General features: G+C 37.9%; 1 protein-coding gene across 4 annotated transcripts; it reads right to left on the reverse strand.

The window, feature by feature from the left end:
* Nucleotides 1-16: 16 nt before the first annotated feature.
* vldlr (very low density lipoprotein receptor) lies at nt 17-27,540 on the reverse strand. Of its 4 annotated transcripts, XM_048175020.1 has the most exons (20): nt 27,204-27,540; nt 19,337-19,456; nt 14,410-14,532; nt 13,153-13,275; nt 11,995-12,366; nt 11,547-11,669; nt 10,890-11,012; nt 8,650-8,769; nt 8,390-8,515; nt 7,208-7,379; nt 6,822-7,040; nt 6,554-6,672; nt 5,524-5,663; nt 4,610-4,751; nt 4,253-4,402; nt 3,952-4,014; nt 3,421-3,462; nt 3,043-3,123; nt 1,160-1,329; nt 17-861 (listed from the first exon to the last, which is right to left on the reverse strand). In XM_048175020.1, exons 1-20 carry the CDS (start codon nt 27,268-27,270, stop codon nt 826-828), a joined length of 2,631 nt encoding a protein of 876 aa, XP_048030977.1. In that variant the 5' UTR covers nt 27,271-27,540; the 3' UTR covers nt 17-825. The 4 variants fall into 4 exon arrangements, with proteins under 4 accessions (XP_048030977.1, XP_048030985.1, XP_048030995.1 ...); XM_048175028.1 differs by lacking the exon at nt 3,421-3,462; XM_048175038.1 differs by lacking the exon at nt 3,952-4,014 and having other exon boundaries at nt 27,204-27,539.
* Nucleotides 27,541-27,961: the final 421 nt, after the last annotated feature.

The following is a 27,961-nucleotide window of genomic DNA, read 5'->3' on the forward strand; positions in this document are numbered from 1 at the left end:
TGACCAATAAATGAACTTACTTTAAAGTTTAATTTTATTTTACGTTTGCAAATGTTTCCTTTTCACAATACAGAGCATTTTGTTCCCCTGTACACTGCTATAAAAGTTCACAGGAACAGCACACAAACATACAAAATAGTTTTAACAAACTTATTTTTTTTTTAAATACATTTTCCTCTACCCTGGTACAGTGCCCAACCATAGCAAAATTGTCTCAGTCAAATGTATACAATCTTATTTACAGAGGAACATTTGATCAAAGTGCTTGAAGAATCCTGATTATGTTTTCCAGAGAGTGATATATACAATGTTTTACAAATGTTGTAACAGCACTTTCCCCTATAGAGCTTTTTTAACCCAGAAAGACACACGAAGCTTCATAATAATGTGTCTCTGGGAAATAATGTTCATTAGGAAAACAGAAAGAAAGAAAGAAAGAAACTTACATCTTAAAGACATGGCCATCTAAAATATGCATTTTCATTTAAATATTTCAGGCATCCACACACTGCTGGCCATCTAATCTGCATTCTTGTTCTCCAGCTATGCCGTCATCCTCGCAAGCAGGAAGGTAAGGCTGTTGAATCATTTTGGGACCATTGTGGTGTAAGTGAAGGTAAAAACCCAAACCCTTGGAATTCCTTGATGCTTTGAACAGGATGCAAATACTTTCTTGTACCACAATTGACATCCTCTTATTGGGTGAAAAAACTTGGGTGAAAATGCACTTCAGAAGGCAGCTGGTTGTGAAACCGTTGAAACGGCAGCAGTTGCCATTGGTGCCAAGTGGCTAGTAAATAAACGGGGTGTTGTGGGGGGTTCGGGTTATGACAAGTCATCTTCTGTGTTTACCACTGAAAGCTGCAGGAAAAAGACAAAAAAAAAAAAAATTTGTGAACTGAAGGTCCAGATACATTACAGCTTGTTATGAAAACATTTGATTTTTGGCATGAAATAAACACATAAAATCCATATTCTACAAACAAATAATCACAGAAGTAATCGCCATTTTTCCATTTTGGCATTATGGCATAGCAAAGAGGATAGCTCAAAAGCATTTTATTAAATCCATATTTCTAATGTTTGTAACAATGAGGTAGATGACGAATCTATAGTTTCATTCATCTCATACCGCATATAATGATTATGCATTACTCACAGGAGGATACGTGTGGCCTACAGAAGCACTGTGTCTACTGATATCGATATTGAGGTCTTCCTCTGTGGTCTTCAGATATACTGGATTATCGAAGTTCATGCTCTTCTTATTTTTGATCTGCCAGTTGCGCCACATTAAATAACCACCCGCGGCAGCCATGGCCAATAACACTGTAGGCAAAGAACAATAAATTTATAAACTCGAAAGAACAGTGAAAATGATCTAGCAAATATGTAATATTAAGAGAAGAAATATGTTAAAGCTCCAAAACTATCATGACAAATGCAGTTTTCTTTCCCATGTGACATATGCCCAAACTTTCTGTTTCAATACTGAAGTCTCATCATGAAACATGATTTGCTACTTGCTAGCTGGTTAAAGGTGGTATTATTAGGAATGACGCTTTCATTCTTCAGAGGCCAATAACAGGTGTAGTGCAAAATTTTTGGTCCGTTTTCGCTGGAAGAGGAAGTACGCATTTCAAATGGGTTAATCTGCTAAAGATTAGACAATTTTTAGGAATACATTAACATACAGATGACTTCAAAGCTAACATACATGGAATAAAAGTTAGACTTGCTCACCCAGTTTAAATTAAAGACGCATCTCTTTAGCCAAGCATTCACATAATGCATCTCATATCAGATCACTTGCACATGACTATCTTTGCTTAAAGGTGCTAAAGAGGATGTTTTTTTATACATTTTTGCAATATTACTTGAAACTGTCTTTACTAACTGATAAAAGACTATTTATTAGGTGCACTGAAAGTAATAATATCAATATACATCATCTGTGCACGAGGTAGGGCCTTAAAAACATCAGCCAATCGTTTACGCGATCATCGCATAAACGATTGGCCCTCTGGCTTGTCAATCACTGACGTGACGTTCCTTGTGAGAGACGTGCGCGGATTGGCCCTCTGGCTTGTCAATCACTGCCGTAACTTTCCTTGTGAGAGACGGGCGCAGCTGCGCGCTCCAGTAACTTTCCACACTCCACAGGCGCCGCATGCAATGTTTTTGTCAGGAGACAGGAGTAACAACTGCAGATTATGAGTTACCTGCGGTGAGTCCGACATAATGAATCCAAAAAACACGACACAGCGAATGCCGGTGGTAAACACTCGTGTTTCAATACTCATGCACGAGTTTTGGGAGGCGTTCCTTTGAAATGAGCTGTGAAGGAGGAGGGTTGTTCTTACGCATGCGCTCATTTCAAAAACTCAGTAACAGTCTTTGGATTCTCAGTCGATGAAAAAATCCTCTCTATCACCTTTAATGTTATGAACAGCAGCTACTCTAATTATTCTCCATTTTCCTTGTCAGTTTTATCTCGGGACTAGAGAGTACATCAGCTTCAGTTTGGATCCAGCCTCTTAAGTAGACATCAGATGACCAACACCTTTAAAGAGACGGCACCTGCGAGGACTTCAGATGATGCAACATATCTGGATCAACATGCACATTCACAAATTTCTATATATCCTAATTATTCTTAATAATGTAATCCATTATTTCCAGGAGCTCATTGCTTCTACCTTCAATTAAACTGCTAATAGTGATTGTAAATTAAATAGCCTAAATTATTACTTTGTTAGCTAACTGCATGATTATATGTACATTTCTGAAACCACATACATTGGACAGTCACCTCTGATAACAGATTCTCTAAATTGTAATGTTGACATGCATTCTCTGTAAAGCTGCTTTGAAACGTTATGTATCATGAAAAGCGCTATGCAAATAAAAGTGAATTGAATAGCCTCAAAAAGGTTCGAAATTGTCGTCATTTGATTTCACCAACAAACACAGATGTAGAAAATCATAAATATTACAACTGCATACAGCATATCATTACAGGAGCAGAAGCAGTGTACTTACACACAGGTAGAATAGCCCAGGCAGCAGCGGATCCTTTGGCCGATGAATTTACTTCATGTATGGAGGTGCTTATGTTTCCTTCTAAAAAAGTAGAAAGAGTCAAATGTAAAGACTATGAAACAGATATCAAGAGTCAGCAAAGCAAAATAATATGAGAAAGGGCAAAAATGAAGTTTGGATATGAGGGTGGGAGTAAACTAGTAGCAGCAAAAGCATGAATGGGGTGGGGGAGTGGGGGGGGGGGGTACTATTTCCACTATTTCCAGTCCTGTTATTTGAATGGATAGGATTATCTATTCTAAATGCAGTGTTTAAGACTACAGTTATGGTTTTATTTTCAGATTAAGATTCAAGAAGATGGGAGGCAACTAGCCTTACCAGCATGAACTGGTTCAGAGGCAACCTTCGATATTGCAGATGCTTTAAAACAAAATTATACTTATAAGTATAATCACTTGAGGCTCATTTTCCATATAACCAATAACAAGCTCAACCATTTTATTCACCAAAATCTAACCACAGTCAGTATACAATTGGCAAAATGTAGAAAATTTATAGACTTACAGTTTGCTATTTATTAATCTAAAGTTTAAGCAGGAAATAAAAATTAGCAGACCTTAGTTACAACCAGTAGAAATTCCAGAAATTTTACAAATATTTAAATATCCCATATCAATCAGTGTTTACCTTAGGAGAGATTAGTTTTAATTAAAGTTCCTAAAATCTCAAAGTAGTGATTTTATTAGATCAGTCATCATACCAATCAGTCTACCTCAATGCAAGCTTGAAGAAATGTTAATATGTGCCACTATACAGACTTCAGTTGTGAAGCCAACTATCATTACTGCAGGAAGCAAATCAAAGGCATTGACCTCCATGCACGTGCAGTTATCCTAGTAACTGCTTTACCTTTAGGGTGACTGGGGTGAGGGGTCACCCTCCCTCCATCTCGAGGGTCGACAGTAGTTGCCTCTGTCATAAGAGAGCATTACAGAGCCATAGCAATAAAATAAAGTGCTATTTTTTTTTTAAACTTCATGGTAACCTGTGATTGTTTTTACAGCTGCAGTAAGAACAGGCCCAAGATGACCACCAAAGAAGGATCATGAATGACATAAATATGGACGGTGCACATAAAAATGTAACCGAATGCAAATGAATGCTTGATCAGCAATACATTCACTTAGGTTACGAAGTGAAAGTTACATGCCTGGTATGCAGCGCAGGCCATCCGAGGTGAGTGTTTGGCCTTGCGGACACACACAGGTAAATTTAGGGGAATGTTTGTTAATTTGTGGAGCTGGCAGACACATGAAGGAACAGCCTCCATTCTCCATCTTCTCGTTACACCAGTTGGTACCTGTTTTGAGAAGACAACAAAGCCTAGTTACTATCAACGTCTCACCAGACTCTTCAATATTAAATCAGAGCTCAAAGACTTCAAAGCTTCTGTTCCTTCCAAACAAGGGAGGTGTTTGTAAGTCACAGAATCAGCAAAGCATTAAAAGACGATCAAAAACAAAATAAACAACCGTTTGTTGCCGTTTTAGATAAATTCAGGACACACCAGACAGCTGTATTAGCTCATGGTACACAATGATGTCCTGGGGTTCGTTGAGGTTACTGGCCAGCACAGTAACATCAGATCCTGTGAACTTGTTTGCGCCGTAGATGGCCTCATTTTCACCGTCTGTCCAGAACACTCGATCCTGAAATGAAGGAAACCATGAGATGAGAGAAAACAAACTTCAAAATCAAATCAACAAATGCTCACTTACTGCTATAGCACAATTTAATACTTCTATTGATCCATTTTAAGCCAGGTTCAGACTACACAAAATCAGCCCAATTTTGGCATGATCCATTTGACGTAGGGTGTCATGGTGATTCAGAAACTACAAGAATCAATCATTTTTATCTTGTATAGTGTGTCATAGTGACAACTGACAATGTATCCGTGATGCTTCACGACGTCGCGAGAGAAAGACTAGTATGTTTTATTTTTTTCAGTCATCCACAACAGGTTCCATCATATCTGTGATGTTGACCAATATGAGCACAGAAGCTCTTCCGTACACAACTTTCAAACATGGCGAAATGAAAGACGATTGTATTGGTGCTGCTAGAATTATGCAATGGAGGAAAGGTTTGTGGCAATAATACTCCTACCTATATGATGTTTCCTCGAGTGAGTACCACAACAGAGTGAAAAAAAGATATACGCTGGCAAACAATAGCGGAGGTGCTTCAGCAACCCAGTAAGTACTGGAATTAGCATTAGGCTAGTACAACCTTTGTTTATGCTTTTCTGAAGTCAGTCTCTAGTTCTGCCTTCTCGATGACATCACACACATTGTTAAAGACGGCAAGCGATAATTGGTCAGAAAGCAACGTGTAGTCTGACATAGTCTTGTCCATGACACAAGAATTCAGAATGAACCTGGCATTATATGTCAGTTTTAATAGATCTAGTTGGTGTACCTCAAAAACAGTAAGGGCAAAAGGGTGGGCCAGGTAGTCTGGTGACTGCAGCACCTTCCGGCGGTTGTCTCCGTTCAAGTCTACACTACAGAGCATGTGCAGCTTGGAATCCACCCAGTAGAGTCTTCCCTTAATCAAATCTACAAGACAAGAGGCATAATTTATGATTCTGTCTGGTTGCTAGTTGGTCACACAGTGCCCAAGTCAAAAGAGCCCACCACCCATTCCACAAGAGTGGAGTCCTTCAGAGTTTTGTGCCAACCCTAATTAAACACACCTGAACCAACAAGGCAAGGCCTTCAGAATTACCTGAAAACTAATTCTGGCATGTAAAAGGCAGAGAGCAGGGTCGCATCTAAAGTCTGCAGGACTGTGGCCCTCCGGGAACTGAATTTGACTAGAGGTGCCTGTAGTTTTCAAGTAATCTTAAAGGACTTTATTAGCTGGATCAATTGTGTTTAATTGGGGTTGAAGCTAAACTGTGCAGGACTATGGTCTTCTCGTTCGGCACCACTGACCTATCAGAAATTGTCCAAACTGAAGTCCAAATGCTTCCACAATCCCCTAACCCACAGATGTCCAACTTCACTCCTGGAGGGCCACAGTCCTGCAGAGTTTAGTTCCAACTCTGCTCCAAAACACCAGCCTGTAGTTCTCTAGCAATTTTCAAATTAAACTCTGCAGGACTCTGGGGCTTTCAGGAGCTGAGTTTGACACCCCTGTCCCAAACACAAACAAATGGGCAAACACCACTAGTTTACCCAGGGTATTAAGCAGAATACCCTGATTGCAAGGGTAGCCAACCTTGCTCCTGGAGAGCTAGCATCCAGCAGAGTTTAGCTCCAATCCTAACCAAACATACATGAACCAGCTAATCATGGTGTTCAGGATTACTAGAAAATAACCGGTAGGTGTGTTGGAGCAAGGTCAGCACTGACTCAAGTCTTCAGAAAGGTAGCCTTCCAGGAGTACGTTTGGCTACCCCTGACTTATTGGTTCAAAATAAAAAAAAATAGGTGAAATCACACACCAAGAGTGATTCCATTGGGCCACTGAATGTCTGTCTCAACTAGGACTTGTCTGTCAATCCCGTTCATACCAGACTTCTCAATCTTAGCTGGCTCTCCCCAATCTGACCAATACATGAATCTGTAATTGAAGGACAAATATGCAATTATCTGAAATGTATACTAGCTCAAATCAGATGGTCACTTTTAAAAGGTTTTACCTGAGCAAATCTGTCAACTTTGGAAACTTAGAGAACAGTGTTTTGATAAAACCTATTCCAATCAATTTACCCTGAAAGAGGATCCACAGCAATAGAGGCTGGTTCTTTCAGGCCGCTGTTAAAGAGCACCTTCCTCTTGGTCCCATTGAAGTTGGCCACAGCTATACTCTTACTGCCCAGGTCTGACCAGTAGATGTTTTTGTAAATCCAGTCCACAGCAATCCCAACTGGCATCTGAACATTGTCAATCACTTTCGTATGACTTGCTTCCTGCTTATCCAATACTGTGCTGCAGGGGGAAAAAAGCACCAAATCACCAAGCAAATATGGGTTTGTAAACCATTCACATAGTTCGGAGAACAAATACATTTTTAACATTTATGCACAAATACTTATTCCTATACAACTGTGCTCTAGTTTAAAGTGAGGCAGAGGCAACAGAGAGCCAGCAGTTACCTAAAAATCGCCTTCTGCCCCAGGTCAGCCCAGAATATCGTCTGCTGAATGAAGTCGGCATCTAGAGCAACTGTGTTCCGCAGCTGCTCCACAATCTGAGTATATTCACGGCGCTCCAGGCCTAGTTTACGGATATCTCTTCGATTGGTGAAAATAAGACAGGGCTCTTTACCTGCAAATGCAAAAAGAGAGTACTATAAATGCAGGAGTTAAAAGTTATCAGTGTCTGCAGTTCAGTAAAAAGTATATTTTAAAATTCACCTTTTCTAAATTTAAGGCCAAAAAGTCTTAAATGGCATATAAAAATGTCTGCAGGTCTTAAACAAGGTCTTTAGAAAGACTGGAGAAAGCCTGTTTAAACAGTTCCACATTGCTGTGTCCAGGGGCTCTGACGTAAAGATGCAGTGCTGCTTGCAAATGAAGTGCCATTAATTAATTAATTGATTAATTTCTATGCTAACCCAGCAACGTGGCTTGTGGGATTGACAGTGGATCTTTTGAGAGCATCAGAGATGTCGAAAAATTCAGAAATGCTCATCTTTATGCAATGCGAAAAAACACCAGACAGGAGTCAATCGTTGCGAGGTGCAAGTAGTCACATCATGAGTGTTTTAAAAAAAAAATGCAGATTATGCAGAAGTAATGCAGATATGCAGATTATGTGTGTAAATCATATTGTTTACATATTGGAAGCTTTGCAGTTGTTATACATGTTAAATACTGCAGTTTGGATGCTTTCATTGTGAATAAGATAGCTGGGTTTTAAAGTTAAAATGTTAATAAATTGACACCTTATCTTTACTCTTTGTCATTTGGAAACAAAACTTGCATTTGTAATTGTGTGGGCCGTTTCAAAGCTATCCATTTCATTTTTATACTTGGAGTGTTTAAGATGAAACCCTGAAAACACATGTATCACTATTACAGTACCACATGAGTAACGGATTCTGCATGTTTGAATCACTGAAAATAAATTCCTCTGCCACCATTGGTGTGCATTAAATTTTCAATAACTCAGTGGTCTGTCATCAATTATTCCTTACTTGTTTGAATGCGAAATCCAATGTTTAGAACAAATCAACATTTGTTGAATCAATTCAGTCAAGCGGGGGGAAAAAAAGAAAAAAAAAAAAAAAACTGAGTTGAACCCTAAGTGAAGTACAGAACTTGACCAGCTCTTACCTACAGCCTTGCACACTCCAGAAGTGGGGTCCATTTGATAGCCATTGTGACACTCACATTTGTAGCCTCCTTTAAGATTTATACATATTTGACTACATATACCAGGGTTGAGGCACTCATTGACATCTGTGGAGAAACAATCATAGTCTCAGTTCCTGTTGAGGAGCATAGTCACAAAGACCAATTCTTAGGACCCATGATAAATCAATACTAAATTCATTTTTTGACTACATTTGAACAGCACATGTGGCTATTCATACCACCACAGGTCTTGCGATCAATGAGCTGGAGTCCTGGCGTGCAGTCACACTCGTAGCCAATCGTCAGGTCGCGGCAGATGTGCGAGCAGCCTCCGTTATTGAGCAGGCATTCGTTCATATCTAAAACAAAAGGTGGACGGCTGCTTTACACACTTGGAATATCAATGCAGAACATTCAAAGGAAATGCGCGGATACGACATGCTGAGATTCACAGAAATCAATAATCCAGAGGGGTTCCACATGATGAACATCCCCCCAGGGTGAATCTATGTCCTTGAATCAGGTTTGAATACATGGAGCGTGCTACTCAATATTGACTCCATGCTGGACAAATGTGCCATAACACTCAGTGTTTTATAGCTTGGATGACTGACGTTTTGAGCCCATATCAACTAGTTGTGGATCACAACATAAGCTATGCTTGTATTACACTTATATTATAAAATCAGTTTGTGGATCATGGATATTTTACTGTGTATTTGTGCATGGTATCCTATAACAGCTATAAAAAATAAATAAATAATTTAAAAAAAAAGGTTAACAGAAACTAAAACATTGTCATGAATGCAGGGTTGCCAAATTTTGAGTTTAGCTGAAGTTCTGCTCATTTCCGCAAAGACTTTTTTCACACAGAGTACGCATCCAAAGTCGAAAATATATTAAAATAAAATCTGATTCCACTTTTAAACCTTAGTTCCCCAAAAAAAAAAGAAGGAAAAAAAAAAAAAAAAAAAAAGATATTTTAAAGAATTATGGTAATCAAATATTTTTGGTGACCACTGACTTCCATTTTATGAGTAAATTATTATGACCATTTTCATTTTTAGGTAAGCTATCCCTCTAAAGGAACTCTCCACTTTTTTTGAAAATAGGCTCATTTTCCAACTCCCCTAAAATTAAACAGTTGAGTTTAACTGTTTTTGAATCCATTCGGCCGATCTCCGGGTCTGGCGGTACCACTTTTAGCATAGCTTAGCATAGTTCATTAGACCGATAATCGGATTAGAAAGTTAGCATCTCGCTCAAAAATGACCAAAGAGTTTCAATATTTTTCCTATTTAAAACTTGACACTTCTGTAGTTACATCGCGTACTAAGACCGACTGAAAATGAAAAGTTGCAATTTTCTAGGCCGATATGGCTAGGAACTATACTCTCATTCTGGCGTAATAATCAAGGAACTTTGCTGACGTACCATGGGTGCAGCAGGTGCAATGATATTGGATTAAAAAAAACGGTAAAACTTGACTGTTTAACTCTAGGTGAATTTTCAAAAAAAAGTGGAGTGTTCCTTTAAGCACAGATATCTGAATTACTTTGACTAGATTCACATAGCGATCCATTTCACGGTCTTTTAGCAACAACTGTTTAGTCACTATTTTTAAGAACTAAACTGATCCTGCAACAGAATAGCATTCCTCTTATCAGTCCCCAAGGTCACGTTCACACCCCTAACATCTGGAACCGTTTAAGCATTTAGGTCAAAACAAACAGCTTGAAACAATTTACTCATGCAAACCTTTAGACTCAACAAAGCTGTCTAACAGACTACTGTTGCTGTGTGAACTAATTATACGGCAGGTTCTCCCCCTCCTGAAGCACCCATGATGCTTCAGTCTGCATTTAACCAAGTCAGCACACTACACACAACAGAAACGGTTTTAAGTAAACTGTTCTAAGATCAAAGTTCGAAAAATCTCCCATTGGCATACATTACAAGAATGTTTAATAGTCACAAACTGAATTATGATTTGTGTTCTTAATTATGTTTATTTGCATAGTTAATTGTGATTGGCTTTTCCTTTTTTGTAACCATTTAATAATTTATAGCAAACTCTACATTGTAAAAACAGTGTAACTTAACAGAACTGATGATGCAATTCAGTTATGCAGAATAAAATCTAAGCTTTTTTTTTATTCATACATAAATCAAATGTTAGACTATAATTTATTGTTAATTCCAATGATGGAGAAGTTGAAAATTATACGTCAAATAATACTGAAACTCTAAAAACAGTTATTATATAATTCAGTTAGGTGTCAAGCACAGAAATTACACACTTCTAAGAATAACCCAGATTTATTTTTTCTCTGACACACACAAGATATTTTATTCCAAGCTTTGCGTGCACTGGTGATAGACCTTCTCTCACATTTTCAGATTTATATAGAAAAAAACTAATGTCAGAAAACTCAATGGTCTTTGGTAATGAGAAGAACAGCAAAACACTTGTACTTACTGCACTCTTTGATGGGTTCATCACTCCAGTCAGGACAGTCACGGACTTTATTACACACTTTACTCATCTCTATGCACTCTCCGCTCCGACACTTGAACTGGTCAGGACCGTTACACTGAGTTACTGAGCAAACAGACAACGAGAACATCGGTTTCAGTCCTTGAAATAAATAATAATAAAAAAAAAAACATCTGATGTGAACCAGTCAAAACGTAAAATTATACTGTAGAGCAGCAGTTGTCAATTGGTGGGTTATGACCCAATTATAGGATATCAATTCTGTTTAAAAAAAAAAAAAAAAATGCAATAATAACAATTATATTCATGCATAAATAAGATAGCAAAAAAGGCTTAATTAAAATAAAATAAAAACTTTTTTTGTTGGTTGTTAACATACTTGGACTGAGATTAATCTGCCATTTGGTAATATGGCTAATACTAATTCAATGTTTGGTCCAGTGTTTGTTCAAAGTTTTATGCTGGTGGATAAATTATAAAACACTTCTGCCATTATATAAAACAGTCTACTTTCATATACAGCCTATGTCATAATCTTGCATATTACTAGGCTGTTGTTTCTTCTTGGATTTTAAGGATGTGTGTTACTTTTCCAGGAAGAGCATTGTAAGGGAATGTTTTTCAGTTCAACAGACTCACAGTTTTTGCAGTTGACTTCATCTGTGCCGTCTGCACAATCTCGAAACCCGTTGCACTGTCGGCTGCCATGGATACAACTGCCGTCATCACACTTGAACTGGTCAGGCCTGCAGGTACGGGCAGCTGGAAATTACATGGATAAACAGAGTTAGTTAACCAAAAACCAGAAGCTAGAATATACAGTAAACAAAAGGTCATGTTTTCATGACAGGAACACACAATATATTCCAGCCATTAAAAAACACAACAAAACTAAACAAAAAACAAAACAAAACAAACAAACAAACAAAACAAAAACAAAACAAAACAACAAAAAACAACAAAACAAAAAACAAAATAAAATGTCAAAACAAAAAAAACACAAATAAAACATGCAAAAAAACAAAAACAAAACCAACACAACAACACGAAAAGGAACAAAACAAAACAACCCCAACAAAGAACTTACAGCAGTTTTTCTCGTCACTGCCATCCTTGCAGTCTGGGTCGCCGTCACAGCGCCACTTCCTGTGTATGCATTCCCCAGAGCCGCACTGCATCTCACTAGGTGAACACTTAGCTGGCGGAGTTGGGTTGCGGCCGCAACGCTCTGGCGACTCATCCGATTGGTCCTGGCAGTCCACATCGTCATCGCATAGCCAGCTTCTAGGAATGCACGTATTGTTCCCACAGGGAACTTCACTGGGGCCGCAAGAGGACGGAGCACAGTCCTGTTCGTCGCTGCCATCCCCACAGTCATCCTCACCATTACAGACGAAATTACGAGACACGCAGCGACCACTGGCACAGGTGAACTCCAGAGGGGCGCACGTAATGTTACCTAATAAAACAACAAAGGAAAACGTGTGATGCAGCTGTCAAAAGGGCTCGACAAATGTTTCAACGTTTCAGTATTGTGGCAAATAATTTCATGGAGATCACTGAAATTTCTAGAAAATATAGCTTTAAGTAAGCAAGCAAGTAAATAAGTTAATATTTGAAGACTTCAGATGCAAAAGCCTCTAAGTGCCATCTGAAATTTTCTTCTAAAATGAACATTTTTATCAAGCTCGTATGTTTAGGTTCAGTAATTTCACGTTAATGGCAATTAATAGGTTCTTTTCATTGCCATTAAAGTGAAATAACTGAACATAAACATACAAGCTTGATGAAAAATGAAAATTTCAGATGGCACTTAGAGGCTTTTGCATCTGAAGTCTTCATATATTTGGTCTTGGAAGATTATGAAAATAGTTTGAAACTATAGTAAAATCCCTGACTTCCAGATGGCAAATCTGAGCATAGTTTAAGAAACTTTGAAGGAGACACAAGAGTCTATTATTCACAACTCTATAGACTCTGTTATTCAGGACAAAAGCACAGACATATTTGTTTGGGTCTGGATTACAAATTAGTCCGTAAAACACAAATTTACCTATCCTAGCCTTATTCAAACAGGGCGTAAAACAAACAACTGAGATAACAATATTCTTTGTAACGAGTTTCACTTTGGCTCTTGATGACTCATTTCCAATTATTGGCTTTACATGCAAAGCAGCAGCAGAAGAGGCAAGCAAAACTGGAACTGAAATTGATTGAAAGGCGGCGGTTGTGTCTAGTGACTCACCACAATTAATCTCGTCCTCTCCGTTGTCGCAGTCTTTCTCACCATCACACTTCCAGAAGACCGGAATGCACTGCGTGGAGCCGACGCCACAACTGAACTCGTTCACTCGACAGGTTCTCGTGTCTGAGAGGAAAAGCCAGTCAGGACCGTATGACCTAATTCACCTTACATGACAGATTTTACAACTCTACAGACAATTTGGTGACCCATGTTTAGGCCAGTAATGCTGGAATTTAGCCTTCTGAACTGTAACATTACTATCTGCGTTCCACAGAATATGCTTTCACATAGTTGGTGAAACTGTGCAAAATAATCCACACTAAGTTCTTGACAGGCTTGGCATAAACATTGTTTTACAACACATAACATGGGTGTAAACCTTCACATAGAAATAACCTTTAGACTGATGTGAACAATTAGGTTGAAACATTTATCCCTTTGGCAACCCTCCAAGGCCTGCAATGGTTAAGAGAGGTTGGCCGCTCATGAACACGACAGGAAACTTAATATCAAAGGAGGAATGGTGCTATAGGTCTGTTGCGTAATCCATGAAACCTTTGATATTTTAGACTTCAAGGCACAGCCATACAAATGCAATATATCATTCATATAAACGGCCTGCTGCATGACAAAGCACAAACAAAATTGGCACCTAAACGGAAATATTGAACGTGAAATCTTGGATCTTTAAAACTTCACTTGTGAGTTTATAGTCACCCATGTGCAAATGTTCAAGAACACACACACATTGTTGATCCCTTTCCATTTTCTGCTGACTAACTTTCCAACAGCTGGTCAAACAAGACTTGATGTAGAAAGCTGCCATGCATAACTGCACGTACACTATACTTCGGCACTGGACTGTATAGAACGTACAGCCGCTGTGTGTTATTAAAGCAGTAGATCACTTTTTAAGCCCCTGTCGTAATAAGTGCTCAAACCAATGAACTACTTCCCGTTCTATGCAACAGAGCAAGGATATGCAAAAAGTTGCAAAAAATGAGAAGATTTCCATGTGCTTTTGTAATGGAAGTCATGTAAAATGTTAAACTAACACGCAGGGGTGTATCTAAATATAATTCACAGTTGAGATAAGACTCTCGCGCTCAAGTTAAAAATAAACAGGAAATTGTATGATCTTGCTTTCAAGGTAACTGGGGATTTATGACCCACTCAGACAGGGTTCATGCAGCGAACGGAAAGCCACAGTGAAAAAGGTGAATAAATCTGATGTGTTAAAGGTGAAATCTGACTTACGGCACATTTCGATGCTTTCGTCTGAGCCATCCTCACAGTCTGGTTCACCGTCGCACTGCCATCTCTTGGGAACACACTGTCCACTGCGACAGACGAAGTCCACCTCGGCACAAGTCTTCCTAACTGAAACGGTCAAGAAAATGCAACAGTTATAAAACCTACTTTGTAGTAGAATTAGCACAGGCTCAAAGGGAGGCATAAAAAACAAGCCACTGACAAGAATGTCAATTCAAGAGTGCTTGAAATGCTTGTCAACGACCCATGGTATCCAAGCAAAGGTCTAGAAATGCTGTTTAGGAAGTGCAAATTTTAGACTTTGGCACATAGTTTGATCACGTAAGAAGCAAATAAAGCAATGTGGAACCATTTTAGGAATTATTTAGGTCGCATGTACATTACATTGTTCAAGTGACCCAATTCCGATTTTTTTCCTCCCATGTGGCACAGATCGGATAGATGTTTCAAAATGACCTCCAAACTTTTGAACACTAGTGCATGTGTATGTGTATGTGTATGTGTCAGTATATAAGGTCAAAATTTTGTAATTGGGGGGTGGGGGGGTGACCCTTACAAATCTTATTTTTTCCACAAAAGAATGCAACTCATACGTTTTTGGAGTGAGGTTTAAAAATTGCCATTTTCGTTGATGTGTTAACCGTTTAAAGTTTAACACCACTTTGTCTTGTCAAATTACATCATTTTTAAGCTAGAGACCTGGCCCGTATCCAGAAATGAGGGACAAGTGATATTCCTGGTGGGACACGTATGAAATTATTATCGCGACAGCCAAAAAACAAATTAAAAAAAAAAAAAAAAAAAAAATTCTGGAGCTGGACTGAATCTCAACAGTTTTGTGATTGGTTGTTATGCGGTATGGGGCCAGGGTGGGCCAAGCTCCTGATTGGCTGCATTTATGATTTTTAAAAAAAAATTAATTTATATTTTAAAAAAGACGCCACAGAGTGTGACATCATAACACGATCGTTGCAGTGTCAGTAGAAATTTTGCATGCTCAAAGTCTAGTGTGACCACGGCATAATTCTGCTTATATCTACTATATGGAAAAACAATAACCTCTACTGTACATCTCTGCTGAGTTCTCATGTCATCCATTAACATTTTAAAATGTTTGAGGGCTACAAAAAGCAGCACTTCATAAGCCTGCACATTTTTGCTTAATTCAGCACTGGATATTGATTTAAAAGAAAACCCTTCAATCCTAGAGTGACACTTTAAGATGGGAGCTCTTTGAATCCAACAATATGAAGTAAAGAGCAGCTCCCTCCCATCTCAGACACATTCACAGTCTCTTCATGTCTACTCAGAGCACAAGTGCTACTCAGAGCAGGAGGCCTCCTGCGGACAGAATGGCAATAGGAGACGGAGCAGTACAAACTGACAGGACCCACATTCTCAACACAGGGCCGAGTGTTTACTGCCACTGCTGGGATACAGTAAATGCGGCGTTAGGCGATTTCTCAAATGGAGGCGAAGCCCCCCTCCCCCTCTTTGCGTTTGCCTTTTCCTTTTTTTTTTTTACTCCAGTCAGTGTAAATTCATGTTCCAGTTGCATGTGATGTACACGTTTTCCCCAGGAGTAAGGCTTGTGGTAAAACCTTTACCTGCACAGCATCAACAAGAAACCACCTAATATTAACCTAAAAACTTATCTGTCATATTCACAAATGGTTTGGAATAAAAAGTTTTGAACGAACTCCAAGGCTGCATTTTTTTGGATCAAAAATAGTCAAATTAAAACAGTAAAATTGTGAAATATTATTATGATTTGAAATAAATGCCTTTTATTTTTTAATATATTTTATTCCCAGAGTCTTCAGTGGTCACATGATCCTTCAGAAATCATTCTAATATGCTGATTTTATGCTCAAGAAAAATTTACTATGATCATCAATGTTGTTTGTTTATAATTTTTTTTACGCCATGTTAGCATCATGGCTGATCAATGTTGAAAACAGTTGTGCCTCTTAATATTTTTGTGGAAACCATGATACATTACCATTCAAAAGGTTTTTTTTTTTTTTTTTTTTTTTTTAAGAAATTAAAGGATTAGTTCACTTCAAAATGAAAATTACCCCATGATTTACTCCGCATTTTCTGCATGTTGAATACGGAAGGCAGTCTGGTGGAAGCTAGTTATTTTACTTTATAACAAGTTACATATGGATATTTTTCTTACACAAATGCATCGCTTTGCTTCAGAGGGCCTTTATTAACTCCCGGAGCTGTGTGGAGTAAGTTTATGATGGATGGACGCACTTTCTTGAGCTTCAAACAGGTGGTTTCTGTGCACTGCTATTATAAAGCTTAGGAGCATAAGGGTGATTATTAAAATGTTAGTTCACCCAAAAATGAAAATAATGTCATTTATTACTCACCCTCATGGCGTTTCACATCCATAAGACCTTTGTTCATCTTCGGAACACAAATTAAGATATTTTTGATGAAATCCGATGGCTCAAGATCCATAAAGGTGCTAAAAACAAACAGCTCACTTGACTACAGTGGTTCTACCTTAATACTATAAAGTGACGAGAATACTTTTTGTGCACCAAAAAAAACAAAATAACTTTTCAACAATATCTAGTGATGGCCGATTTCAAAACACTGCTTCAGAGCTTTACCCACTTTAACCACCAAACCACTGATTTGATTCGTAAAGCTCTGAAGCAGTGTTTTGAAATCAGCCATCACTAGATTGTTGAAAAGTCGCTTTATAATATTTAAGGTGGAACCACTGTAGTCACATGAACCGTTTGTTTTTAGTACCTTTATGGATCTTGAGAGGTTCGGTGACATTGCTGGCAATAGAGGCCTCACTGAGCCATCGGATTTCATCAAAAATATCTTAATTTGTGTTCCGAAGATGAACAAAGGTCTTACGAATGTAGAACGACATGAGGGCGAGTTAAAAAAAAAATAAAAAAAAAAAGACATTATTTTCATTTTTGGGTGAACTAACCGTTTAATATAACTCCGATTGTGTTCGTCTGAAAGAAGAAAGTCATATACACCTATGGCTTGAGGTAAAATCATGGGATAATTCATGGGATAATTTTCATTTTAAAGTGAACTAATCCTTTAATACTTTTATTCAGTAACACCACATTAAAATGACCAAAAATGACAGTAAAGACATTATAATCATACAAAAGATTTCCATTTCAAATTAATGCCGTTTTTCTAACTTTGTTCATCAAACAATCATAAAGGGAAAAAAAAATAAATAAATAAAAAAATAAATTCTATTATTAATAACTAAGCACCATAATAACTGATAAAATTAAGCAGCAAATCATCATATTAGAATGTTTTCTTAAGGATAATGCGACAGTGTAATGATGCATTCAGGAATAGATTACATTTTAAAATAGTTATTTTAAATTAAAATCATTTTCACTATGATTTTTACTGTATTTCTGATCAAATAAATGCAGCCTTGGTGAGCATAAGAGACAGAACCCAATTTTTTTTTTTTTTTAAACTATTCCAAACTTTTTTGCAGTAGTGTAAATAATATTAATATGATGCATGATAAAATATCTAAAATATTTTAAAAATTATAATTATATTCATTATAAATATAATGTTTAAAGGTGCTAAAGAGGATGTTTTGTTTTATACATTTTTGCAATATTACTTGAAACTGTCTTTACTAACTGATAAAAGATTTTATTAGGTGCACTGAAAGAAATATTATTAATATACATCATCTGTGCACGAGGTAGGGCCTTAAAAACATCAGCCAATCGTTTACGTGATCATCGCATAAACGATTGGCCCTCTGGCTTGTCAATCACTGCCATGACGTTCCTTGTGCGAGACGTGCAATGTTTTTGTCAGGAGACAGGAGTAACAACTGCAGATTATGAGTTACCTGCGGTGAGTCCGACATAATGAATCCAAAAAACACGACACAGCGAATGCCGGTGGTAAACGCTCATGTTCCAATACTCGTGCACGAGTTTTTGGAGGCGTTCCTTCGAAATGAGCTGTGAAGGAGGGGGGTTGTTCTTACGCATGCACTCATTTCAAAAACTCACTAACAGTCTTTGGTTTCTCAGTCGACGAAAAGATCCTCTTTAGCACCTTTAAACTACAATAGCAATCAATCATCTATACGTATATTATATTTTTATTTTTTGCAATTCCCCATTTACTTTTGTAATGTGAAACAGGATATTCAATGGGGAAGGGGGTGAACACAGGGATATAGTCTCTGTCAAGATGACCTCAAGGGAAGCAAAAGAGGTGCTGCTGCCCTCTAAAACTTAATCTGCTGGTGTCGCTGTTGGATTTTTTATTTATTTATTTATTTATTTATTTTTAAACCCACAATTTCATATCTCAAAATGTGTTTTTATTCTGTAGATTATTCCATTCTGTATTTTTTAAGGAGGTACAGCCATCCCAGAGGAAACGCCCCTGAGTAAAAGGTGAAAAGGCCTAAATGAGAACACTTGGATCCAAAAAAAGACTCCAGCTCATATCTGTGCCGGCTCTTGTCTGTAATTTCTCTTGCATCAATGACCCAGTTAGCAGATGAGAGTTAGATCACCCTGGTAGGACAATCTTGACGCATAAAAACCACTTAGTATGCAATCGTATGGATGAAAGCCAAACTGTATCAATATTTTAATTTTGTGCGTTGTCCAACTGCATGCCAATCAGTTTATGCACCCATTATGACAGATTACCCAAGAGTTACATCAGCTCTCAAGATCAAGACTAGTTTAACTGTGGATCAGGGAAATCACATGCTGGCATTACACTAGCTTGTAGGCGTGGCGCACATCAAGACAAACACGCCCACGCGTCAGAACAATGACGGATGTTGTGCCGTCGAGCTGATGTAATTCTCAGATGACTTGTCTTGAGCTCTCATACACACCAGTGCACACAGACTCACCGCAGGACGTCTCGTCACTCCCGTCCGAGCAGTCCATGTCACCGTCGCACTGCCATACAGACGGAATACACCGGCCATTCCCACACTGGAACTGAGACTGCTCACATTCTGTTCGGGAACCTGTTAGGAAGGAGGAGGCGGCGTCAATGGCTTCAGCTCATTACAGTCAGTCTTGTAACAACTTGATGTACAAAATCGGCTAAATCTCCCCCATTATCAAGTTCTGTACAAAAAAAACAAAAACATTCTGCATAGAGGTGTGCAATATTGATGAAAATATATTTTATGGGATAGTCAATTTTCTCCCATCCCAGATTTATGTGCGGAGAAATCTGCCATCTTTGCACAAGGCCCAAGGGCGCTCAGTTCTGCAGCCAAATTGTTTCAAGCCAATGACCTGAGCTGTAAATACCATGTGACTAACTGGAACCACAGGAATATTACATTAGTCAAGTTTCCATTAAAGGGTTAGTTCACCCAAAAATGAAAATTGTGTCAATAATTACTCACCCTGATGTCATTCCACACCTGTAGGACCTTTGTTCATCTTCAGAACACAAATTAAAATATTTATGATAAAATCTGAGTTTTTTTTTAATCCCCCATATAAAGCAACGCAATTACCACATTCAATGTCCAGAAAAGTAGTAAAGATATCATTAAAATAGTCAGTGTGACTACAGTGGTTCAACCTTAATGTTATGAAGCGACGAGAATACTTTTTGTGTGCAAAAACAAAAATATTGTTGAATTTTATTCAACGATATCTTCTCTTCCGTGCCATTCTCCTACGCTGTTTACGTTCAGCACTTCTGCGTTCAACGTCATAAGACCGGCTCATTATTGGCCGGCTCCTGCGTCAGCATCACACGCATGCATGCATCGTGAACGGCGTCGGCCAATACCGAGCCGGCGTTCTGATGTAGAACCTGGAAGTTCTGAACGTAAACAGCATAGGAGAATGACAGGAAAGAGACGAAATTGTATAAAGTCATTATTTTTGTTTTGTTTTTGCGCACAAAAAGTATTCTCGTTGCTTCATAAAATTAAGGTTGAATCACTGTAGTCACATTGACATTTTACCGATATCTTTAATACTTTTCTGGACCTTGAATTTGGTAATTATGTTGCTTTCTATGGGGGATAAAAAAAAAAAAATAAATAAAAAAAAAAAACAACTCTTGGATTTCATCAAGAATATCTTAATTTGTTTCTGAAGATGAATAAAGGTCTTACAGGTGTGGAACGACATGAGGGCGAGTAATTAATGACAAATTTCATTTTTGTGTGAACCCTTTAAATCTGGAATGAAATAAAAGTTGTGACTCTTTTCTTCCTTATTGTTATGTATATCTGAGGGAAACGTAGACTGGGTAAACCCAGCCTGATCTGCCGGCGATTTGATTACGCCAGGCAACTCAGTCTGGAAACCCGTACATTCATTTCTGCTGCATCTGTTACACTTTTGCGGGAACCAATCACAGACTGGCTTATCCACCTTGCTCGCTATTGGCGGGTACAGAGCTCTTTCTATGGCTCTGGGTGGGTGTAACACGATGACGTCTCTCGCACGACCGTCAATCCAATTCCTTTTAACCTCTCAACGATGCTAAATGACTTCTTTAGTTTAGCAAACAAATCGCTCGACTGGGTGTAAATACAACTCACTTTCATGTTTTTTTGCACAACCTGCAAAAATCGCTCGATGTCATTGCTGATCAATGCTACAAACTAAAAACCTGTCTGGAGTTTTCGCATCGCTCTGCAAAAGTACGTCACCCGGATCGTTGAGCTGATTGGTTGAAGGACTATCCAATTGCGTGAATAATGCTCGTTGATCGCGCCTCTTGTGCAGTAGGAAATACATAGCAAACTTCCCAGACCAGTGTTCAATTTTAAATTGAGCTTGGTCTGGTGATAGCCAGACAAAGGGAAACGGCTTCTTGAATAAGAACATATGTAGGGTGGAGCTTGATTTTGTCCATGGAGAATCCATTGCATGGTTGTGGTTTGCTATTGGTTGATCTCATGCGAGTGAAAGGTACCCCACCCTCGTGCTAGTAAACGTAATCAGAGAATAGAGAGGGAGGGAAAGTTATTTCAATTCAAGAACATGAGGGCACATACATTTAAAATCATGTTCAGCATGGATGAATCATTTATAATACTGCAATATTGCATTTTCCATTGACCTTTTACCCATAAAATGTGAGTAAATTACATTATCCTTAAAAAGAGGAAGAAGAAAATCTCTGAATTGTAAGTTCTGAATGTAAGTTTTGGTGTATCACACAAGCCTTTCAGACATTTTCATACATTTTATATGGTATTTCCATACCAATTTTGTTTATAACACACATTCTGTGTATTCTATGTAACTGCATCTTACATCTTACAAGAGCCGATACCAATTCTCAAGGCCTGGTCAAAAACAAAGCATTGTTTAGTGCTAGCTTTTCTTTACCAGTTAGAACTGTCAACTTTGTCATTTTAAGCACATCGTGTGAGATAAAAACATGCTAAGTTTTAAAGACATACAATACATACACCATAAAGCATTTAAAGCATTTCTATCATTTCTAATCTGGCACTGAATACCCATAAAAAGTTTCAATGGAATGGTTTTGTTGGAAAACCTATACCAACATCTACCAACAGGGTCATGTTAACTAGCCAGCCATTGAATCAACCATTTCTTTTTCATCTGGCCAAATGCTGACAGGGGGAGTGTTCATGAAACCTGTTTGAAAATTATGTTTAGTGCTGCTTAGTGGTGCAAAAGTCCTTAGAAATTAATCTGTGAACTACAGATCAACATAACTCTTGACAACCAAAACATTTTGAAAGGTCTCTGCTAACCTGACCCAACCACTTATGTTTATAAAATAATCTGATTATAAAGTACATGGTTTGATCAGAGATCCAAGCACCTGCAGCAAAGTTATAATGCTCTTTGTAGAAGATCTGGCTAAAAGCCCATCAAAAAGGGTATTGTTTAGAACTTACATGCGTTAACTGCAAACTGGATAGAAACAGCTTTTGGCAAGACTAATGTTCTTCAGTTACAGTGTATATTATATCTGGAATGAAAAATTAGTCATTTCAAATTCACACCTTCTTTAAAAATGCCATTACTGGCAAAAAAAACACCACAAATAACAGTAATAGAAATCTCTTAATAAAATGGCCTGCATGTCTTCTGAATGAGAGACAGTGCAGCCAGTCCTTTGAAACAATGCGGTCACTTCATGGGCACCGATTTGTGACGTGACATTACCCAAAGTCAACGTGACCTGCCTGCCATTCAATCTAAGATCAGTTAGGAACACTGTCAATGCTAATTAAATCTGTACCAATCCACAAATCTACTTAAAAACGGCATGGCAGAGGTCTCTAAACTAGCTACTGGCTTTAATAAGTGTGTTTTACAGTTTCAGATTACCGTTATCAGGTTGTGTAACTGCAGGACAGCTGTTCTTGACCATGACCGCATTTGAGAATCTTCTCACAGCTGCATAACTGCATGTGTGATTTCAGAGAATGGCTCTGTTCTGAACGGAATAATAGCTTACTACTGATGGAATACTGATACTGTTCAGTATATACACTACAATTAACTTTTTTTTAATATTATTTATTAATAGCAATAATAACACTTGAGTACATTTTCTAGACTAAAAGCACAAGCATATTTAAAGTCTCATAGCTCTATTCTATAAAACTATATTTGAATGTACATAGCATTCATACCAAATACCAAAGCATCTACCAAATAATACAAAGCTACTAATTCAACTAAAGAGTGCATTGCAAACCATTTGGCATTTAAAGATAATTTTGATGTTTACAAAATGATGCACTAACACTCTGCAAACATTCCTTAAAGAAAATGTCAGCTCCGAGATTCACTTTTAAGATGTGAAGACCGCTTGTAACATTTTAGCCTGCTAGCAGAGTCTGAACTTGCGAAAGGCCCAGAAGCTTTATTCTTTCATATCTGTGCAAGTAAAACATTTACCACAAGACTCCCAAAGCTCAGATTCATCAGAATATATTTGCTTCATCGCTGACAGATGCTAAGAATGCAGTAGGAGCCTTAATCTAAAGCACTGCTGGACCATTTGGACCAGCCTGACCTTAAAGGGTTAGTTCACCCAAAAATGAAGATTCTGTCATTAATTACTCACCTTCATGTCGTTCCACACCCGTAAGACCTTTTTTGATCAAATTGGATGGCTCAGGAAGGCCTGCATCGCCAGCAATAACACTCCCTTTTTCAATGCCCAGAAAGCTACTAAAAACATTTAAAACAGTTCATGTGACTACAGTGGTTCAACCTTAATATTATAAAGTGATGAGAATACTTTTTGTGCTCCAAAAATAACAAAATAGCAACTTTATTCCACAATATCTAGTGATGGGTGATTTCAAAACACTGCTTCATGAAGCTTTGAATCTTTACGAATCATTTGTTTTGAATCAGTGGTTCAGAGCAAATCACATAATTTCAGTAAACGAGGCTTGGTTACGTCATAAGCGTTTTGAAACTTCAATAGTTCACGTGACTTTGGCAGTTTGATACGTGCTCTGAACCACTGATTCAAAACAACATGATTCGTAAAGATTCGAAGCTTCATGAAACAGTGTTTTGAAATTGCCCTTCACTAGATAATGTGGAATAAAATCACTATTTTGTTATTCTTGGCACACAAAAATATTCTCGTCGCTTTATAATATTAAGGTTGAACAACTATTGTCACATGAACTGTTTTAAAGGTGCCATCGAAAGAAAAATTTAATTTACCTCGGCATAGATAGATGAATAACAAGAGTTCAGTACATGGAAATGACATACAGTGAGTCTCAAACACCATTGTTTCCTCTTTATGTAAATCTCATTTGTTTAAAAGACCTCCGAAAAACAGGCGAATCTCAAAATAACACAGACTGTTACGTAACAGTCGGGATCATTAATATGTACGCCCCCAATATTTGCATATGCCAGCCCATGTTCAAGGCATTAGACAAGGGCAGGCAGTATTAATGTCTGGATCTGTGCACAGCTGAATCATCAGACTAGGTAAGCAAGCAAAAACAATAGCGAAAAATGGCAGATGGAGCAATAATAACTGACATGATCCATGATTACATGATATTTTTAGTGATATTTGTAAATTGTCTTTCTAAATGTTTCGTTAGCATGTTGCTAATGTACTGTTAAATGTTGTTAAAGTTACCATCGTTTCTTACTGTATTCACGGAGACAAGAGAGCCGTCGCTATTTTCATTTTTAAACACTTGCAGTCAGTATAATTGATAAACAACTTCATTCTTTATAAATCTCTCCAACAGTGTGTAATGTTAGCTTTAGCCATGGAGCACAGCCTCAAACTCATTCAGAATCAAATGTAAACATCCAAATAAATACCATACTCACAGGAATCGATGCATGCATGCAGCATGAATGACGAACACTTTGTAAAAATCCATTTTGAAGGTTATATTAGCTGTGTGAACTTTGTTTATGCTGTTTAAGGCAGTCGAGAGCTCGGGGGCGGGGGAGCGGGAGATTTAAAGGGGCCGCGCACTGAATCAGTGCATATGTAATTTATGGCTCAAAATAGGCAGTTAAAAAAATTAATTAAAATAAATCTATGGGGTACTTTGAGCTGAAACTTCACAGACACATTCAGGGGACACCTTAGACTTATATTTCATCTTTTGAAAAGGGGTTCTAGGGCACCTTTAAAAATGTTTTTAGTAGCTTTCTGATCATTGAAAAAGGGAGTGTTATTGCTGGCGACGCAGGCCTTCCTGAGCCATCGGATTTTATCAAAAATATCTTAATTTGTGTTCCAAAGATCAACAAAGGTCTTACGGGTGTGGAACGACATGAGGGTGAGTAATAAATTACAGAATTTTCATTTTTGGGTGAACTAACCTTTAAGTCTCAAAACCAAACCTTCCACATATCAGCATTACATATTCCCTTATGAGGGAAATATCAAGTAGTACTTCCTTGAGATGAAAGCCATCCATCTTTCCTCATCAGCAGAATGATACCAATTAGTACTTCTAAACTGTCATTTAGCAAATGCTTTCATGCAAAATGATCTACAGTACCACTCATCAAAAGGTCAGGCCCCATTGGAGTAACTTGAGGCTAAGGACTTTGCTCAAGGGCACAATGGAGAAAGGTCACAGATAAACTGCTGGGGTTTAAACCAACAACCTTTCAGTTACAATACCCACAGTCACCCCAACCTTGTTGTACTTGCAGTTTAAGCTGTAATGAAAATTACAAAAACATCTCACCAAAATTAGTCCCCTATATTAGACATGTAACATGCAGAATCCGAGATTTCCAAAGTAATAAATCATAAGACAATTCATTTTAGTTAATAGCAGTGTCATTAGTTTAGGCCAATTCCCAAAACAAAGTAATCATATGAGATGGTTCTTTTTAGTCAATCTATTTTGTGAAGCAGCAATTTCACAAGAATTTGAATGATTTTATTTGTACGAAAAAATGTTTTTTTAAGCAAGAAGCTTCAACCCTAACCCAACCCACCATCTGTGGGGAGTAAACGGATTGTACAAAATTGTACAAATGATAGGCTACTATACAAATTCATTCGAATTACCCAAAATGTAAAACCATCATGAATTGCCATGAGAGAGTGTTGGTTTGGTCCGGTCCGATTCCTGAATGAATAAATCTCAGGAATCGGTTCTTTTTAGTCAATGATAAACACTTATGAATCAATCAAAGTGGTTACTTATTTAACTAGGCTTTTATAGAACAGTAAGATACTTGTCTCAAAATTAATGTATGTAAATTAATGCTTTATGAAATCAAAGACAATATTAAGATACACAATAGGAGTAGCCTACTGTTGTAATCAGAAATGGTCTAGCCTAATATAAGAAACAGGAATCGTTTGGAGGGATCAGAATCGTTCGATTCTTTACGATTCTCTGCCTAATGTTTACATAGGATATTACTAAAGAAAGAAAGAAAAAAAAAAAAAGCTCAGACAGAACGCAAATCCGCGTATTATGAAAACGCCCCCTTACATTGCGCTCAGTCTAGCCGTTTTTGAACGCAAGAACGCGTCCCAATAACGCATTGCTTGGATTGTGTAGTTTACGTATAAATCATACGCAAGTCGCCTATAACATAACTCTTTAAAGTGCAATAACCTGAAGCAAATAAACAGGCCAAGCGGACCGCTGCTACAATACATGCTGGCTTACGCGTTTCACACGCGCTTCAACCGGAGTCACCTGTTTAATTACCGCAACCAAACACGCCTCGTTTCTTTACCGAGCGAAGCGGCGTGCGTACGGATTGAGATATTAAACAAGCATTCTAAACGAATAATGGAAAGACTATATGTTTTAATATAACAGGCCCATATGCATAAATAAACGATTAAACCACGAAGGCGTTGGCGCAGATATGTTCAGCTACGCTTTCAAAACGCACATGATTAGGCTATATTTAAAAAGGGGAAATTATATCAGTCAGTTAACGCGTTCGGAAATGATAACACCAATAATGTGTATATAGGGTGGATTGCTATATACTATTTGCAAGGGCCCATACATTTAGACGCATTTTAAATGAGCGATCAATGGCCATCCAATCAAACCATTTTCCACTGAAAGATTCACACGAACACATTTTTCCCCCCCAGCAGATAAAGTACGAATGATACCAAACAGCCCAGTTTTACAAGGCATTTAAATCCCCTCTGAGAATTAGATTGCAACACTGTAACCACAAACGGCGTGAGAACGCGGCATTGTTCTATATGATCTTCCCATGGCAACCATTGTTACCATCATCTTTCTAAGCACTCACCGCGCGAAAATCCACACAGCTGAAGACATACTGGCAGGATGAGAAGCCCCAGAATAGACGTGACCATTTCGCGCTAGAGCTGAACGCTGTGCTGTCTGTCTGTGGCCTCGTCCCTGATATTGTAGCACAGCCGATATGTCTTCGTGGAACAAACAGAAAGCGGCGTGATCCACGAGCTTTTATCTCATTTAGGCAGTTCCCCGGTCAGTCTCTCCACACAAGCGAAGCGGTCACGGATCCGCAATCCATGTCCTAATTTAATGATAGCGTGAACCTGCAGTGAATAACCGCGCCACTGCCGAACACAGGCGTGTTTTTTTTCTCCTTCAACATGTCATTTACACATTGTTAACCCTTTCTTTACCATATCTTCCACTAACCTGCCTTACAAGGTGCAGTCTCTCTTTGCTTATAAGACATAAATAAATCAATAAAACTTCTTCTTCATTCTGTGTAAGTTTCTGTCAGTTTAAATTGAGGGATAGGCCAATGTTTTGGTACCATACCAAACTGAAGGTCAGCTAATTATGGATAATTAAAGTTTTTAATCTGATTAAAAATAACTAAGCACAATAACTAAGCAAAATAGTAAATTTTTATAGAAACTCCTGTTCCTTTGACTATAGCAACTACTCATTTAAAAATAAAGGTTCCAAAAGTGGGGTTTCACAGTGAAGCTATTAAAGAACTTTTTTTTTTTTTTTTTTTCATTTTTTGTAGAACTTTTTAATAATCTGAAGAACTTTTTTTTTTTCTGT

Source organism: Megalobrama amblycephala, linkage group LG2, assembly GCF_018812025.1.
Source record: "Megalobrama amblycephala isolate DHTTF-2021 linkage group LG2, ASM1881202v1, whole genome shotgun sequence".
NCBI classification, from domain to species: Eukaryota; Metazoa; Chordata; class Actinopteri; order Cypriniformes; family Xenocyprididae; genus Megalobrama; species Megalobrama amblycephala.